Consider the following 18,790-nt stretch of genomic DNA (forward strand, 5'->3'; position numbering starts at 1 on the left):
ACTATGATGCAAGTCAGACCTCCACAATCTTGCTATAAAATGACACAGATGGGTTCATCCGGATCATGCACCCACCATAGTGACCTCCTTGGCCAATCAGCTGATGACTTCCATTACCAGCAGACCCTAAAATCCATGAAGTAATGTATGGTCAGGGCAACCCTGTGAGTTCCTTTTGTTCCATTGAAAAAAACTAAAAAAAAGTCTTGATGTCTCAAAGTCTTGTAAGGAGAATTTCATGTAGAAAACTGATTCTCTGCAGTTTAGTTGAATGAATATGTAGCAGTAACCCGTGCTGCCATAGCATGGAGCATCGCGAATCATATGAGCTGACTGCCAGGGCTGGGGCTTCTACGAAAATCAGGTATGTCAGATCATTGGCTCCCAGTGTGGGCTGTACTGCTCCACCCTGACTAAATCCCATCTACAGTAGATACTACAAGGACTGGTATCTGGCAGCTCACTTATTGTGTACTGTCACTGCCTGAGGACTCACATGTCCTGCTGATTTCTAGGTGACATCTGCTGCAGACATGGTCAAGTTTCAACAGGAAACCCCAGATCTGCACAACCTGTCAGATGAGCTGATATTTTTTGTCAATGGGAAAAAGGTAAAAAAAAAAAAAAAAAATTAAACTGCATTTTCATTATTTTTTTTATTTTAATTTAATTGCATTTTTTAAGTATTTTATTTATTTTACTGCATAACATAATACTGCAAGTAACATGCAGATAAGACAGGCAGATCATTTTTGTGAATAGGAAAAAGGTAAAAAAAAAAGTTGCATTTAAACTTTTTTCCATTTCAATTGATTAGTTTTATTTTATTCCATTGTTAATGCATTAGGGCCATGACATTTATAACATCTTAATAATGTCCTATAACGTCTTAATTATTAAGAGAGATTTTATGTAATTTTCAGAGATAAAACACAAAATTGCATTTCCCTTCTATTTATTCATTCTTTTTCATTTTAATTGCAATTTTAATGTATTTTATTTATCATGTATTTGCCTGTTATTATAATGAGCCAGACACATAGACATCCCAATTTATAATTTGATATTTTTATAAATAGGAGGTAAACATTTTTAACAAATATTTCTATTATCTTTTGGTTTTTTTTATTTCCTTCTTAGTAAATTAATCACATGACTGCATTAAAAAAAATTTTTTATTTAAATATTAAACATACAACCATAGTTAAAAAATTTTATTTTTGCTGCATTGGAAAAAGTTGTTTTTTTTTTAATTAGAATTTTTTTTGCCAAACCTGCAACTTGACACTGCATTTAGTCTGCTTTGTATATGTCTGAAGAATTTCCTGATGTATCTCTGATCTCTATGCTATTTTTGACGCCACCCATAGGTACCCACAGTAAAAATATACACACTGCTGTATATTTATCTGTATGGAAATGTCAACTATGATATTCCATACAGTAGAAAAAAGTAGCATTTGGGGGAGGGGAGGGGTAAATGGGGAAGGGTTGTTCCCTTTCTATGTGATGTGACTTCAGGGTGCCGGTGTTTCCTCGAGGCCTAATGTAGGGGTCCCAGCCTGCCATGTTAGTACTCCTATTACACCTTGCCAGAACTGTAAAATCACAATATGCTATAATACAGAAGTATTGCAGTATAGTGTACTGGTGGTCACATGTTCAAGCTCCCTAGTGGGCCTTAAAAAAAGTTTAAAACCATTTTACTCCAGAATGATAGCTCACACCAACACAGATATATTGTCACAATAAATCATAAGGTCTCAGGTATTGACCCTTTAGACATGTCTGTCCTGCTGTAAGGAACTGACATGAACCTAGTGGCACTCCCAATAATAACAGAATTGGTAGAGTTCCCTCCCTGTACTAGACTCCATAGGATGCCAGACTAGTGGGAGGTGGCAATGTCTCCTTTGTTGGTGTTTTTCAGCTAAAATTGCTGGAACAGTGTGCCATGAAGTCTGGGCCAGAGCGCAGTTTCTCATTGGAACATAATTTTACCGTTTTACATTTACATATGATATTACATGACTTATCTTTAGCTATATCAGGTCCTATACTCCACTCACATCCGGAGCTGCAAGCAGAATTCTTGTTTGTCGTTGCTCACTGTTGCCCCCTGCTGGTCCAATACCGAAGGAAAACATATGATGTTATGTAAAATATCTAGAGTTACATCAGGTACCTTGGGTATAAGAGCTGCATTCAAAATTCAGCTGTTTTCCTGGTGTCTCTCATGATGCAGACTGTCCTAGCTCACTGCTGCCCCCTGTTGGTTCAGAATCTGTGTAAAACATGCTGTTTCATATATCCAGCTGTGCTTCCAGGATGAAGAAAAATGCTTCTATTCTCTGGTGCAAAGAGTCAAAAAGGCGTTCTCAGACCCCTGAAGTGCTGAGGGCTGTAACACTTCCTCGCTCCCCCTCTCATCCCTATCCTGGCTGGATTGACAGCTGAAAGTCCTGATTCCCAATCTCGCCCCTTGTATGTTTTGTATGTACAGTGCAGGAACAGGCAGAATGCAGGGCTCAGCTTCCATCTGACTGGCAATCACAACAGGGCCCGGAATGGGAGGGGGAGCGAGGAGGCATTACAGCCCCCAGCACTTCAGGGTCTTGGAAAAGCCTCTGTGACACTTGGTACCAGAGAAAAGAAGCATTTTTCTACATTATGGAAGCACAAGTAGATATATATAAGGTACAGTGAGCCAATTTATCTTTTTTTTTTGCAGGTTGTGGAGAAGAATGCTGATCCTAGGATGACTTTATTAACTTACCTTAGAAGAAAATGTATCCACGTTCTGTGTATATTCAGGAGTATACCTATATATGAAGCAATAAAGCTTCTATATAATTGTATATATATATATATATATATATATATATAAGTGTCCACATGACAGCCCACAAAGTACACGTCTAGTCCGCTTTTAATGGTTATTTCCATTGAATCAGGAGACATTAAAGGAGAAGTCCGGCGAAAATTTGTATTAAAGTATTGTATTGCCCCCCCCCCCCAAAAGTTATACAAATCACCAATATACACTTATTACGGGAAATGCTTATAAAGTGTTTTTTTCCCTGCACTTACTACTGCATCAAGGCTTCACTTCCTGGATAACATGGTGATGTCACTTCCTGAATAAAATGGTGATGTCACTTCCTGGATAACATGGTGATGTCACGACCCGACTCCCAGAGCTGTGCGGGCTGTGGCTGATGGAGAGGATGATGGCAGGGGGATGCTCAGTGTCCCTCCAGTGACCTGTGTCCCTCAGTGTCCCCCTGCCATCATCCTCTCCAGCAGTGGGTACCATGTAATGCTTTGTTTCTACTGTGGTGACGATGCAACTTTCTGAAATAAGAATTCCCAATTTCTCCTTTAGGGGGTATTCACACATGCAGGATCCTCAGCAGATTTGATGGCGCAGATTTGATGCTGTGTTTCATCATTCAGTTACATTGATATAGAATGTGATATTCAAACCTGCGCCATCAAATCTGCTGTGGATCCTGTACGTGTAAACGTCCCATCAGGGGCGGATTAACTTTACCATAGGCCCGGGGCTGTTCACCAAGCCTGGGCCCCCCACCCCACTGTAACTATGGCAGCACTAGCTAATGATAATGTCATGATGTCCTGATTTGTGCAAAATTGCCATAAAAAAACTGTGATTTTTGCAAATCATGGCGGAAGTGTAGCCAGGAGACAATACACCACTGAAAGTATAAGTCTTTTTGGGTGGTCATGGGCCCCCCAGGAGCTCAGGGCCCCGGGCTGCCGCCCGAAACGCCCCTATTATAATCCACTACTGCGTCCCATTGAGGCTGGGTTCACACTACGTATATTTCAGTCAGTATTGTGGTCCTCATATTGCAACCAAAACAGCCATTGTTTTAAAATAACAGCAAATATTTGCCATTATATGGCGGCCATCCACTTAATTTCAACATTGTGTGAACAGAGCCTTTCTGTGTTTTCAATCCACTCCTGGTTTTGTTTGCAATATGAGGACCACAATACTGACTGAAATATACGTAGTGTGAACATAGCCTAAAGGTATTTTCTTTCCAGTCTGACACGGTGCTCTCTGCTGCCACCACTGACCGTGACAGGAACTGTCCAGAGCTGTAGCAAATCTCCATAAAAAACCTCTCCTGCTTTTCAGACTGGAAAGAATACAAAGCTTTCTGCAGAACATACAGCAGCTAATAAGTACTGGAAAAGATTTATTTTTAATAGGAGTAAATTACAAATCTTTCTGTCACCAGCTGATTTGAAATATATATATATATATATATATTTTTTTTTTTTTTTTGCTGAACTACCCCTTTAAGGAGCACTGAACTGAGCTCTGGATGGTATTTATCTTCCCCTTGGCACATGTAAATGTATATCAGGGATATACATTTACATATAAGTCCTTGGCTATAGACTTTATGACTCGCATTTACATTAAGTAAATTATAAAGACCTGGGAGCTGTACCCATACCTCTAACATTGGGACCCGTTATATATGTTACAGACAGTACACCACAGGCATAATACATATCGAGTGGTCTATAGAATATAGGGTAATCACCTGTACATTATCATCACCTTAACGTTGCCTTCTCCAGTGGGGTTACCAGGGACCAAGCTGGGCTGTGGTGAAGGAGGCTGCGGAGCCTGCACCGTCATGATCTCCAGATATTGCATATTCCAGCAGAAGATCCTGTATCCTTTATCCCAAGGCTATGTTAATTTAATTTTACAATCGTGTTGCTAAAAATGGTTCATGTTCCTTTAAGGCAGACCTTCAGGCCCCTCCCCTTAGTGTAAATGTAGCAGTTCATGATGATCTCTCCATGTAGTTTATATTTAGTCTATGTTATAATGTATCAGTTGTTACAAAACTATAACTCCCAGCATGCCCACGTTGTGGTCCGCAGTGGTCATAGTGCCCTTAAATGAGATTTGATATAAGAAATGACATTGTGTCAGTTTTTACTATAATTTATTTTAAGAACCAGGTAGATCAGGCTGAACACTGTTCTGAATACCTTTGTGCAATTATTATAGTTGTACAATTGTTGTGGATCCTATACCCGACCCTTGTAGACATTATGCGGTGAACGCCTGCCTCGCTCCCGTCTGTTCTCTGAACTACACGTCTGTCACAACGGTGGAAGGGATCGGGAGCACAAAAACAAGACTTCACCCCATTCAGGTAGGTGCTAAAGGATTGGTGCATGGAGTTAGATTAGCAGACTCAGGATTGCTTGCTGTTATATATAGTTTAATTCAGTGCATCAGTGCAGGTGACCACGGAGGGATACAATGTATCCAATCTTCAGCCACAGTTAGGTCCAAGAACCTGGACACAAACAATGAAAACAAATTAAAATGTTCCTGTCACTTGAAAAAAAATTTCACGTGTCCCCGGCTTGCTGTGATCTCCTCCTTGCTGCAGGAGACAATAAACTGGTCATTCCCCTTCAAATAGTACCTCTGCCACTAGCAGGTAAACTAAAAAATAAGTTCTGGGAGACTTGAGATGGAAAGGCTTTACTTGACTTTAGGAAAATAGCAGTCTTTGGGTAGTAGACTTGTTGAAGGTGTCTTGAGCTGAGATATGTGCGACTACATAAGCAGTGCACAGTCCAATAAGAATTTGACTTGGATGCCTGCATTTGAGAGAATTATATCACATGACACAGCAGTGTATGCCGTCAAAGCCGATCAGCACCATCTGTGATCAAAGGCTGGAAGGAAGATGACAGAGCAAGGGGGTCCTTCGGCAAGAGGTAACTTCTCCAACCCCTGACGAAGACTTGAAACTTTTAGGGACAAAAGGACCACGCACTGTGGACTGGTGAAACATCATAGATAGTCTCACCTTAGGTGGTTAGCACCACATCTCTTGGGCTACAGGAATACAGAAACAATGCAACTGAGGAGCACTGGAACACAGGACAGGCAGGGCCACTTCTGTAATGAGGATTCCCCCTCAGGCGGCAGATTCTTGGGTCCCTGAGGATCCCTGGCCACTCTATGAAATCTGCTAGGATGCTGCTTGGCTCCTCCCCCTGCACAGTGTCTTCTTGGACAGGTTAAACTGCTGCTTGGCACTTCCCCCTGCACAGTGTCTTCTCGGGCAGGCTAAGCTGCTGCTTGGCTCCTCCCCTTGCACAGTGTCTTCTCGGACAGGCTAAGCTTCTGCCAGGCTCCTCCCTCTGCACAGTGGTAGATGAAGTGTCGGATCCTCGGGGTAGGCGGGGACCACAGGAGCCAGAATGACGGCGCTTCACGGCTTCAGGTTTAATGAAGTAAAACGATTAATTTTAATGGTCTCATAAACAACGCGTTTCGAGGCATAAATTGCCCCTTTGTCAAGTAGGAGAGACATGGCTCTCCTACTTGACAAAGGGGCAATTTATTCCTCGAAACGCGTTGTTTATGAGACCATTAAAATTCATCGTTTTACTTCATTAAACCTGAAGCCGTGAAGCGCCGTCATTCTGGCTCCTGTGGTCCCCGCCTACCCCGAGGATCCGACACTTCATCTACCATTCTCCATTCCCTGATCTCCTGGCTTGGGATCTCGGCATCTACCCTTGGAGCCTGGCTGCTACGGCTACTACCTCTCTCTTCACTGATAGTGCATACAGGTGTTGTGTTCTTAGCACAACACCATCAGGTGAGCAGTTTTATTATCAGCTTGTTCGACCTACAATTTGTTGTTTACGTTATCACCCTATGGCGCCCTTTCCACTTTTTTAGCCCTTTCTTCTCAGGCAGGCTAAGTTGCCGCCTGGCCCCCTCCCCCCTGCACAGTGTCTTCTCGGACAGGTTAAACTGCTGTTTGGCTCCTCCCCCTGCGCAGTGTCTCGGACAGGTAGAGCTGCTGCCTGGGACCTATTCCCTGATGAGCCCCTGACTTCCTGTGCTGTGCCATCTGCCTAAAACATCAGTCCACACTGCCCACACACTTTATACTGTACACACTTACCTACTAGCATCCTGTCACTGTGTGGGGGCGGCAGATGCAGGAGCCCCTCCTTTGCCTCTGTAAGCCCCTCCCCCTGATTCTAGCTTCTCACTACAGAAGTCCCAGCATGTCTTCAAGTGGAGGAATACAATATATTAGACAAGGTAAACTCTGGGTCTGCAGCATATATTATGACACTAGTGAAATATGAGGAATATCAGCTGGTCTCTCCCACCTACCAGCCTGCAGCTTCTTGGTAGTACTGTGAGTTTATATTGTATTCTGTATATGTAATGTGCATCCATGTGACCAAGTATATAATAATGTGCGCATACATAAACTAAACAAGAACATAAATAATCAGCCCTCTAGAGGGCCCCAGGAGAAGCGTACTGGGGAGTCTCACATACAGTGTTGCTGATAAGTTTACCATCTTTTTACCATCTCATTTTCCACTTCCAGGAACGAATAGCAAAGAGTCACGGGTCACAATGCGGGTTCTGCACACCCGGGATCGTCATGTCTCTGTACGCCTTACTGCGCAATACACTGCAGCCCAGCATGGAGGAAATAGAAAACGCTTTCCAAGGTGGTGTGAGTCTGTGCTTAAGATAACAGCAGCACAGAGGTTTTCAGGAGAGGAGTGGGCAGCTGTGGGACCTGTCCATTAGTGAGCACAGGGCTGTACTGGGTGTGATGGGCAGAGTCATAACATAAGAAGAAAGGGGGGGGTAACAGATCAGGAGGATTGAAGGAGGTTTGCAGCAGAACAGAGTATTTCAGGAAAGGACTGGCCTAATCCTGTGGGGGCAGTAATGATTGTGATAACTGGATAAGATCAGATATCATCTGGTCCGGGATTAGATACACATGACAGTTTTTTTTTTTCAAAGCAACGGTGCCACTTCTATCTACAGTTTGCGTGTGGTACTGCAGCTTAGCTGAACTGCAATACTTCACCCAACCAATGCAAAGGTGTGGCGCTAGTTCCGTTATGTTTTTATAATTCTGGACACATTACCTGAGCATTCTAGGACCAGATATAGTAATCATTAATCATTTACCATATAGTCATACCCCATGTCTGAGTCTAACCTCCACCTGCCCCCCCCACAGGGAACCTGTGCCGCTGTACGGGGTATCGGCCCATTTTGCAGGGCTTCAAGACATTTGCCAAAGTAAGTGCCCCATTGTCTGTCTGGGAGGCGTACTTGTGACTACTCTCATCATCCTTCATGCTTTTCTGCTTCAAGTTGCAATAAAAAAACTTTATTACTCCCTTCTCCCTACTGACGTTACACTATGTGACCAGTAGGGGGAAGTGTTGGCTTCTTTGCTATTGGCTGTAAGTAGTGTAAACCACCACCCATTTCTGCTCCTAGCCCCACCTCTTTAGTTAAGCTCCACCCATTTCTAACCTATGAGCCTGAAGAAGACCCTGCATGCTGATAGGTTCCTATATTTTTTTCCTGACCACAACATTGACTCCAGATTCTAGGGGGGCTCTTGTTTCCCATTGTTTCCACCCCTGTAAATCGTCTAATGACCGTCCAGTGTTCTGTATTGTCAGGACGGATGTTGTGGCAGAAAGACAGAGAACGGCTGCTGTATGGATACGAAAGAGGAAAATGAGGTGAGACGGCCGGTAATTGTATTATGTTATAGAGAACAACTAACATACCATATAGTGCTCTAGTGTGCCCTACTAACAGTGCCTTAAAGGGGTTGTCCAACGAAAATCTGTTTCTTTCAAATCAACTGGTGCCAGAAAGTTATATAGATTTGTAATTTACTTCTATTAAGAACTCTCCAGTCTTCCCATACTTATTAGCTGTTGTATGTCATGCAGGAAATGTTATTTTATTTTCAGTCTGAGACAGTGCTCTCTGCTGACATCTCTGGCCGAGACAGGAACTGTCCAGAGTAGGAGAGGTTTTCTATGGGGATTTATAGAAAAGCGAGACAGAGTTCCTTTCTTAGCCAGAGATGTCAGCAGAGAGCACTGTCTCAGACTGAAAATAAAATATTTCCTGCATGACATACAGCAGCTAATAAGTATAGGAAGACGTGAGATTTTTTTTAATAGAAGTAAATTACAAATCTATATAACTTTTTGATACAGGTTGATTTGAAATAAAAAGTTTTTCGCTGGACAACCCCTTTAATAAGAGTGTGTCCAAAGAACAGCATCAGGCTATGTTCCCACTACTATCAGGATCATTATTTGCAACTGTCAATATTAACAAATAAACGCCTTTTCCTGCTATGATCACATAGAGCACCCTAATAACAGTGCCATACAGTTCCCCAATAACAGTCCCATAGAGTGCTCTAATAATGCCATCAAATGCCCTAGTAATAATATAATAGAACAACACAATAATAATGCCATGAAATGCCCTAATAACAGTATCATAGAGTCCCCTAATAATAGTACAAGAGATGGCCCTAACCAGTGCCATAGAGTACCCTAATAACAATTCCATAAAATGCCCCAACAACAGTGCCATATAATGTCCTAATAACAGTATCATTGAGTGCCCTAATAACAGCAGCATAGTGTGCAGTACTAACAGCGCTGTATAGTGTGCAAATAAACCATACACTGTTCATATACTAACGCCCAAATAGTAATAGTGCTTTAAAGGGGTTGTTCACCAATTTTTTTTATCTACAATGAACTGGGGCCAGAAAGTGCCAGAGATTTGTAATTTACTTCTAAAAAAAAAAATCTCAAGTCTTCCAGTACTTATCAGCTTCTGTATGTCCTACAGGAAGTGGTGTATTTTTCCCAGGCTGGAGAGCAGGAGAGGTTTACTATGGGGATTTGCTACTGCTCTAGGCAGTTCTTTACATGGACAGAGGTGGCAGCAGAGAGCACGGTGTCAGACTGGAGAGAATACATCACTTCCTGCAAGTAAATTATAAATCTCTGGCATTTTCTGTCACCAGTTGATTAAAAAAAAAAAAAAAAGGTGAATAGCCCCTTTAATAACAGCCATAGCGTACACAAATAACAGTGTGGGCTGAGCATGGTACACATGATGTATATAATATAGAACACATCTTGTATTTCTTCTAGACGCCATCATCTTCAGCTTTGTTTGACCCATCAGACTTCAGACCTTTGGATCCAACACAGGAACCCATCTTTCCTCCAGAGTTACTGGTAGGCGCCACACAATTTGTACTATATGCCAAGATGTGTCTCACCATTAGTGGGCGCTCTAAGGCTACATTCACATGTCCGTTGTTCTGTCTGCAATTGCAGGCACGCAACATAGAACCAATGGTATGCAATGGCCCTGTTCAGGCTGGTTTCACACTATGTTTTTGCCATCTGTTTTTTTTTTGTATCTGTTTTTTGCATTTAATTCCATTATATAAAAAAAACAGATTAAAACGGTTCTTTGTTTTTCAACGGACACAAAAATGAGGTTGACTATGTTTTTGTGTACGTTACAAAAAACAAATCTGTTTTGATCTGTTTTTTTTTTTTATAATTGTATTCAATGGAAAAACTGATCAAAACGGATGCACACACATGCATCCATTTTTTGCAAAAAAATGGATGAAAAAAAGTATTTAAAAAACGTAGTGTGAACCCAGCCTCACACGTCCATACATGTGTACGGGGCTGCAATCCGTGCCGCACGGATCACTATGGTAATGAAGCGGAAATGTTGTGCTCCGGGAAGCACGGAGCACTACAGATGTGTGTATGTAGCCATCTAGAGAAGTTATCTAGACTAGAGAACAGACACTTCCATAGTGACTGCTTGTCTTTGCAGCAGCTGTCTGGCATTGTTTATGTACAGTCTGCTGATAGCTGTAAATCCTCTCGGTTTGGGTTGAGTACATTGTTACATAATTCATCCAGCCTTTCATAATCACTGTAAATTATAAGGGCTTGTTCTTATATCAGTACTGTACCTTACAGCTGCATAGGGACGCACCCCAAAAGCAGCTGGTTTATAGAGGGGACGGAGTCACCTGGTACCAGCCATCCAGCCTCAATGAGTTACTGCACCTGAAGGCTCAGCACCCCACTGCTAAACTGGTGGTGGGGAACACAGAAGTGGGTGAGTATAACATAGGATGTAACTCAGGATCAGTACAGGATAAGTAATGTAATGTATGTATACAGTGACCCCACCAGCAGAATAGTGAGTGCAGCTCCGGAGTATAATACAGGATGTAAATCAAGATCAGTACAGCATATGTTAGATAAGGTAATATGTTTTTGTAGTGATTGAACTACTTTATATCTATATTTAGGTGGGGATCCGCCTTAAAAGCTGTCAGCAGGTTGGCTGGTGCCCTAGGGATATCCTTGTATTTTGGTGTCGACATTGAGGCTTCCTTCTTGTTCCTTTCTAGGAATTGAGATAAAATTTAAGAACATGTTATACCCGGTGATCATTGCCCCGAGTGGGATCGCAGAATTAAATGTTGTTGAGGACACGGAGGAAGGTAAGATCAGGGCAGTGCTGTCGGCTGATCTTGCAATTGATTGCTGATTGATTGCTGATAATTATAAACATGCTCATTTATAGGGATCCGTATTGGAGCTGCCTGCAGTTTGTCCACACTCAGTGACGTCCTCCAGAAAGCTGTATCTGACCTTCCCTCATACAAGACTGAAGTGTTTCGGGCTGTTCTGGAGCAGCTGAGATGGTTTGCTGGACAACAGATTCGTAATGTGGCTGTAAGGAAGTTTCTGAGCTTAAATGATATATATAGAGGCCCTATTCAGACTCTTAGGTACTCAGTTGTGGGGGCTTAAAGAGACAGTACCTGTGCAAAACAGTATGAATCTTCTGCCTATTGCTGTCTGTGGGTACCGAGTGACACTAGATCAGAAACCTAGGTCCCACCTAGTGGGTAGAGTTAGCCGTCCGGAAGACCCCTAAGGAAACCTAACAAGAGCAGTGGAGTTTTTGACTGAATTGCCCTTATGTAGCCACTGACTGAATCCTGGCAAGTTATCAAGATAAGGAGAATAGCTGCCCAGTCTGGAGAGGCTTTTCCTGCTCTTTCTACCACAGCCTTTTCATGAGGTGCACTAGACTAGGATGAGGATACTTAGAATAAAGAATATAGTTCTGCACTGGGGACCTCTCTCTTAACCCTCTGACTAAAGACATGTGGAACATGCCCCAACTAGCTTCAACCCCACTGTATATACTTCCAGAGAGAACGCTATAAGACACATGGAAGCACACTAGGGAGTACCCAGCTCTGGGATTGGTTCATAGATAAACATCATACAGTGGTAATTACAGTAGAAAATACATAAAGCAATACATATTCCCAGTTAACCCTTAAGTTACTTATCCTTCAGCTGTGCCATACAGTGCAAAATACCTGGTGACACCTGGTGGTGGGAATGCAAACTACATAATATGCCTTAGAGCATACAAACACAACAGTACAGACCTACATATGCTACATAAACCAACAATGTGAACAGGATCCTATACACCACCTGGGTCTCCATATGTGTTCATTAAGGCCGCTCCTCAGCCCACATCAGTCAAAATATCTCGAAAGGAGCAGTTAAAAAAATCATTGTTGTGTGTGTTCCTTTCATGATATATCTACATATGCTGCATAAGGCCGTGCCACTGGGACACTGCACAATAACGGCCGTTATTATAAAAGATGGCCGTCATTTTTACATAGTGTAAACCTAGCCTTTAAGTATAATGCTACTCTGTATTATTTCACAAACTACAACAATAAGTAAATGGACTTCAGGGGTCAAAGCTGTAGTTAATTTTTATGATGTTTTTTTTTTTAAAGGCTATTGGTGGTAATATCATGACAGCCAGCCCCATATCTGACCTGAACCCAGTCTTCATGGCTAGTGGCAGCAAACTAGTCATCGTCTCTCAAGGTAATTAACTAGAATCAGTATGGTCATCAATGTGAAATCTATAAGCAGGGCCGGCGTTAGGGGGGGCAAGCAGGGCAAATGCCCAGGGCCCCCATTCCCCAGGGGCCCCCTACCGCAGTTCCAGTGGAGAGGAGAGCACAGACAGCGTCCTCCAGCGTCTGGGAGTGATCCCTGGCTGCTGCTATCAGGTGTCATGCAGAGGCTGCAGGACGCTGGGCTCTGTGTCTGCTCCCCCTCCCCCTCCCTCCAGCTCCTCTTACTGCACGTGACTTCCTGCTCTGGTCTGGAGCTGTCGGGACGATGGAGGAGAGGGCTGCCGGGTGAGGATGACAGCCTGCTGCTGCTGCTGCTAAGGAACATGAGGGGGATGCACCACTACACCCAGCATGCTAGAGGGAGTAAGTATACTGTATATGTAGTGTGTAATGTGTATGAATGTAAGTGTATAATGGATGAATGTAGTGTGTGTTACATGTCATGTGTGTAGTGTGTAGACTGGATGGTTTGTATCTGTATAATGTGTTTTCGTGTGTGAGTGTGTATATATATATATATATATATATATATATATATATATATATATAATGGTGTGTGTGTATTAGCACTGCTGACTCCAAGTGTTGAGGTGAATAGACTGTACATAGGAGCTGCAGCCATTCTCCGGCCTTATCAGTCCTATGTAATTGCTGCAGCTCCTATGTATAGTGTATGATGACATCACTAAGGCAATACGGTGTATTTTATTGAGAAAAAAATAAGGTGGTATTCAGTCCTTAGGTGGTGGTCACTGCATGGCGGTAATATTGGTCTGTATATAGTGTCATTATGCAGTGGTCACTCTTTGGCATTAATATTGGTCTGTATATAGTGTATATACTGTATATAGTCATTACTGCCATAGATTGACTACCACATAATGACACTATACAGACCAATATTACCGCCATACAGTGACCACCACATAATGACTCTATATACACACTATATACAGACCAATAGTACAACCATAGAGTGATCGCCACATAATGTTGGTCTGTATATAGTGTGTATATAGAGTCATTATACAGGGGTCAGTCTATGGCAGTAATTTTGGTCTGTATATAGAGTCATTATGCAGTGGTCACTCTATGGCGGTAATATTGGTCTGTATATAGAGTGTATATAGAGCCATTATACAGGGATCAGCCTATTTCAATAATATTGGTCTGTATATAGAGTCATTATGCAGTGGTCAATCTATGGCGGTAATATTGGTCTGTATATAGTGTGTATATAGAGTTATTATGTGGTGGTCAGTCTATGGCGGTAATATTGGTCTGTATATAGCGTATATATAGAGTTATTACTGCCATAGATTGACTGCTACATAATGACTCTATATATACACTATATACAGACCAATAGTACAGCCATAGGGTGACAGCCACATAATATTGGTCTGTATACAGTGTATATAGAGTCATTTATTATACAGTGGTCAGTCTATAGCGGTAATATTGGTCTGTATATAGTGTATATAGAGTCATTATGCGGTGGTCACTCTATGGCGGTAATATTGGTCTGTATATAGTGTATATAGAGTCATTATGGGGCGGTCACTTTATGGTGGTAATATTGGCCTATATATAGTGTGTGTTCTTCAATAACGGTATGGAGGTAATATTTGGTCCTGATTATAGTGATTTTTTTAAATTAATTTTTTTAAAGCAATTCATATAAATAGTTCTTGTGTTTACACCACTAGCGGCAGTCCTGACATGTAGGGGCAGTCCTGGCATTTAGTGGCAGTCCTGGCATGTAGCGGCAGTCCTGGCATGTAGCGGCAGTCCTGGCATTTAGCGGCAGTCCTGGCATGTAGCGGCAGTCCTGGCATGTAGCGGCAGTCCCAGAATGTAGCGGCAGTCCTGACATGTAGGGGCAGTCCCAGAATGTAGCGGCAGTCCTGGCATGTAGGGGCAGTCCTGGCATGTAGGGGCAGTCCTGGCATGTAGGGGCAGTCCTGGCATTTAGCGGCAGTCCTGGCATTTAGCGGCAGTCCTGGCATTTAGCGGCAGTCCTGGCATGTAGCGGCAGTCCTGACATGTAGCAGCAGTCCCAGAATGTAGCGGCGGTCCTGACATGTAGGGGCAGTCCCGACATGTAGGGGCAGTCCCGACATGTAGGGGCGGTCCCGACATGCAGGAGCAGTCCCAAAATGTAGCGGCGGTCCCGGCATGTAGCGGCAGTCCTGACATGTAGCGGCAGTCCCGACATGTAACCTTCTGAACTGAGTAAGGGCCCTAATACATGGAGCGAAAATTGTCCGAATCAGGATGCTATCGCTCTGTGAGGACACTGGGGAACATGATCAGGTAGTATAAATCACAGACACGGCCTGAGGACACCGGGGAACGTGATCAGGTAGTATATATCACAGACAAGGCCTGAGGGCACCGGGGAACATGATCAGGTAGTATATATCTTTATTGTTTACTATATACAGCAAGGATTGCACACACAACACTAATGATATACTGTATATATACACATAGGGGGAGATTTATCAAACATGGTGTAAAGTGAAACTGGCACAGTTGCCCCTAGCAACCAATCAGATTCCACCTTTCATTACTCAGATTCTAAGTAGGTGGAATCTGATTGGTTGCTAGCGGCAACTGAGCCAGTTCTTCTTTACACCAGTTTGATAAATCTCCTCCATAGCTTTTGCTGTAGTAGGCTCTCTAAGCGAGCTCCATTCTACCAGATTGGCGCTCACTTCTGCAGAATATCAGGCCGTGTAATACGGCCTTAAAAGTGGCCGTACGCTTCCAATAACTGCTGGCTGGACAATACTTCAGCTGACAATTATCTCTCCCATCCGGTCCCGTCCTCCCCATACACAGAAATTTGGTACATCTGAGTTTTCCTGTGTTTTCTATAAGAGGGGAAAGCCATAGCCATACAGATCTGATGGCGGCTTATCTCTCTTAGAACAAAGAGGTTGGGCATTGATTTTCCATCAAGCTCGACCCCCTATGTCCACTGATATCATCTGTCAGAGGACTGTCCAGAGAGCCCCATACACCTTACACTGATGGCCGAACCCACCACGAGCAACAGGTACCACCAACAAAAGAGTCAAATGCATGGGGACCTTAAATTGTTGCTAAAATATTTCAGCATTTGGGGCGCCACCTTTAACTTTGCCCAGGGCCACATTTAGTCTAAAACCGGCCCTGTCTATAAGCAATGCATAATGCAATGGTCAGCAACAACCATATATCCCACATGACCTGATAGCCACAGGCTGGGAGTTGTAGTATTGTGACAGCTAGAACACCACATGTTGCCGAGCACTGCTATAATACATGGTCAAACCATTAGAGAATGATCACACGACTCCGCTCCTGACCAACAATCCAAAACTCCATTTGCAGAGAAGCAAAGGACGGTCCAGATGGATGAGAATTTCTTCACGGGATACAGAAAAACAGTCTTACATCCTCATGAAATTCTCCTGTCTGTGGAGATCCCTTACTCCAAAAAGGTAAGGAACCTAAATGTATGTAACTTTTATAACTGTTAAACAAACAGCATCTCATATCTCAGCTTCCTGGACCAAGTGGGGCCAAGCAGGTATGTCTGAATATTTTTTTTTAAGTAAAGCAACAAACAATATATCAATTGCACAGACCTACAGACCTTAAAACAATGGTCAAATGCATAGTTATGATTTATTATATTATATGGTACCATTAAAGAATACAGCCTGTCCTGCAAAAAACAAACACTTATATGGCCTATGTATCAGTCTGGAGCATTGTCTAGACTGGATACAATTATATAACTTCTCAGCTGACAGCAGGACTAGCTATGCACAATGTATCAGTCTTTAGTCCAAGCTGTTTAGCTCACAGAGCATTGTCTACACTGGATACAACTGTATCACTTCTCAGCTGAGAGCAGGACTATCTATGTACAATGTATCAGTCTGGGGTCCTGGCTGTAGAGCTCACAGAGCATTGTCTACACTGGATAAAATTGTATCACTTTTTCTTTCAATGTTATAGGGGGAATATGTCTCCGCCTACAAACAAGCATCACGGCGGGAGGATGATATCGCCATTGTCACCAGTGGTATGAAGGTTGTTTTCCAGCCTGATAGTCATCAAGTAGAAGCCATAAAGCTGAGCTATGGAGGCATGGCACCAGTCACCGTCATGGCAAAGGAGACTTGTGCAGCATTAGTTGGGAGGTAACTTATGGGGTCTGGATTTTTGGCAGGAGGGTAATCTAAACTTACATTGTCTTCCTATATATTACTTTGCAGAATACCCAGATTAAGCTTGCCGTGGCATGTTGGGAATTGTAGTTTTGTAATAGCTGGAGAGTAACAGGATGTAGGTGCATTCTAGAGGTTTATAATTTGACAACAGCTGAAGAGACATAGGATGTTAATGCATGATGGGAGTTGTACTTTTGCATGTACTGTATATTCTTATTATGGAGAAACCAGCTCTGGATCAGAACAATGGAGGTAACCAGGGCTTGGACAGCTCTTCAGTTCCCAACACCAACATTGGAGGCAGCAGAAAGGCGTGTTTCGCCTGTTTCTTGTAAAAATGTATTAGGAGATGCAATTTTCACTTTGGCCACAAGATGTCAGCACAATACCCTTTACTGTTCTCTGGTTACAAGATGTAACTGTTCTTTTTCTCTCCCCACAGAGAATGGAACGAGCACTTACTGCAGGACGCTTGCCACCTTCTAGCCAAGGAGATGTCATTGTCTCCTGGGGCTCCTGGAGGAATGGTTGAATTCCGGCAGACCCTGACTCTCAGCTTCTTCTTTAAGTTTTATCTCACGGTTCTTAAGAAACTGGAAACAGATTTAGCTGCAAATGTAAGAACTTAGAATGTACATTCGGGTCATCTTGGACCTAATTGTAATGTTTTATCAACATAAGAGAATATAAGGTGAACCTACAGCCGCCATATTGTTTCTCGGACACACGTTTCCTGACTTGTTTCCTAATCATGTGCCACATTTCTGGACCAAAATCTGCATTAGAAAATCCTAACCAAATTGTGCAGAATTCGGTTCAGAAATTGTGGACTTTTTTAATGCAGATTATGGCACAAATTATGCAAATTACATTTTAGGAAATCTGCGCATTTAAAATCTGTACATGATGATGTTTCTGCAACTAAATTCTGCAGATTTTTTGCATATCTTAAAGAGGTTATACAACGCTACAAAAACATGGCCACTTTCTTCCAGAGACAGCACCACTCTCCAGTTCAGGTGTGGTTTGCAGTTATGCTCCATTCACTTCAATGGAACTGAAGACAAGAGTGGTGCTGTCTCCGGAAGAAAGTGGCCATGTTTTTGTAGCAATGCATAACCCCTTTCAGTTCTCCATTAAAACTATTGGAGGAAATCTGCAGAAAATATCTTCACAACTCTCTACATGGGACCCCATGGATCTCCTATACTAATTCACTGTAACAAACCCCCTGCTGGACCAGGTCAGGATAGTTATTACCTCTGTAATATGGCTTGTCACCAACAGCGAACAGAACTCTTAAAAATGCTGATGAAGGAAAACTAAATATATAACAGGGTTATAGAATGTTTTCTTATTAATTAATAATCTTACAATTAATAAGTCCTTTTTATATGTTGCTACATATCATTTTTTTCCCCCTTAAGAATGATTTTCATGATTCTGCCGTTCTTCCGGAATACGAGAGCGCCACCGAGCTGTTCCATAAGCTTCCTACGTCCGGAGTGCAGCTCTTCCAGGTAAGTCGCTTCAGTGTGTCCAGTCTCTTCTATTGCTAATTTATCCACTAGGTGGCAGCACTATAACAATAGTTACTACTGTATATTACTATTATGATAAGTGTACAGGTTTGCCTGGTGTAAAACAGGGGCTTTT

The 18,790-nt window shown here is 42.5% G+C and overlaps 1 protein-coding gene across 3 annotated transcripts in view; it reads left to right on the forward strand.

Moving 5' to 3' along the window:
* Positions 1-466: 466 nt before the first annotated feature.
* XDH (xanthine dehydrogenase) overlaps positions 467-18,790 on the forward strand; it is a 38,583-nt gene continuing 20,259 nt past the window's right edge. Inside the window, exons 1-16 of one of the 3 annotated variants that reach the window (XM_069954193.1) lie at positions 467-611; positions 2,732-2,789; positions 4,621-4,717; positions 5,102-5,210; positions 7,434-7,560; positions 8,088-8,149; positions 8,542-8,604; positions 10,054-10,140; positions 10,912-11,053; positions 11,352-11,444; positions 11,528-11,679; positions 12,777-12,870; positions 16,287-16,396; positions 16,920-17,104; positions 17,577-17,751; positions 18,562-18,654. In XM_069954193.1, coding sequence (XP_069810294.1) covers positions 534-611; positions 2,732-2,789; positions 4,621-4,717; positions 5,102-5,210; positions 7,434-7,560; positions 8,088-8,149; positions 8,542-8,604; positions 10,054-10,140; positions 10,912-11,053; positions 11,352-11,444; positions 11,528-11,679; positions 12,777-12,870; positions 16,287-16,396; positions 16,920-17,104; positions 17,577-17,751; positions 18,562-18,654 — 1,725 coding nt within the window. In that variant the 5' untranslated portion in view covers positions 467-533. Of the gene's footprint in view, positions 612-2,731; positions 2,790-4,620; positions 4,718-5,101; positions 5,211-7,433; positions 7,561-8,087; positions 8,150-8,541; positions 8,605-10,053; positions 10,141-10,911; positions 11,054-11,351; positions 11,445-11,527; positions 11,680-12,776; positions 12,871-16,286; positions 16,397-16,919; positions 17,105-17,576; positions 17,752-18,561; positions 18,655-18,790 lie in introns of those variants that run through there. The other 2 variants (XM_069954194.1, XM_069954195.1) reach the window with 2 other exon arrangements.

The sequence above is a fragment of the Dendropsophus ebraccatus genome, chromosome 15, assembly GCF_027789765.1.
Source record: "Dendropsophus ebraccatus isolate aDenEbr1 chromosome 15, aDenEbr1.pat, whole genome shotgun sequence".
Classification (NCBI taxonomy): Eukaryota; Metazoa; Chordata; class Amphibia; order Anura; family Hylidae; genus Dendropsophus; species Dendropsophus ebraccatus.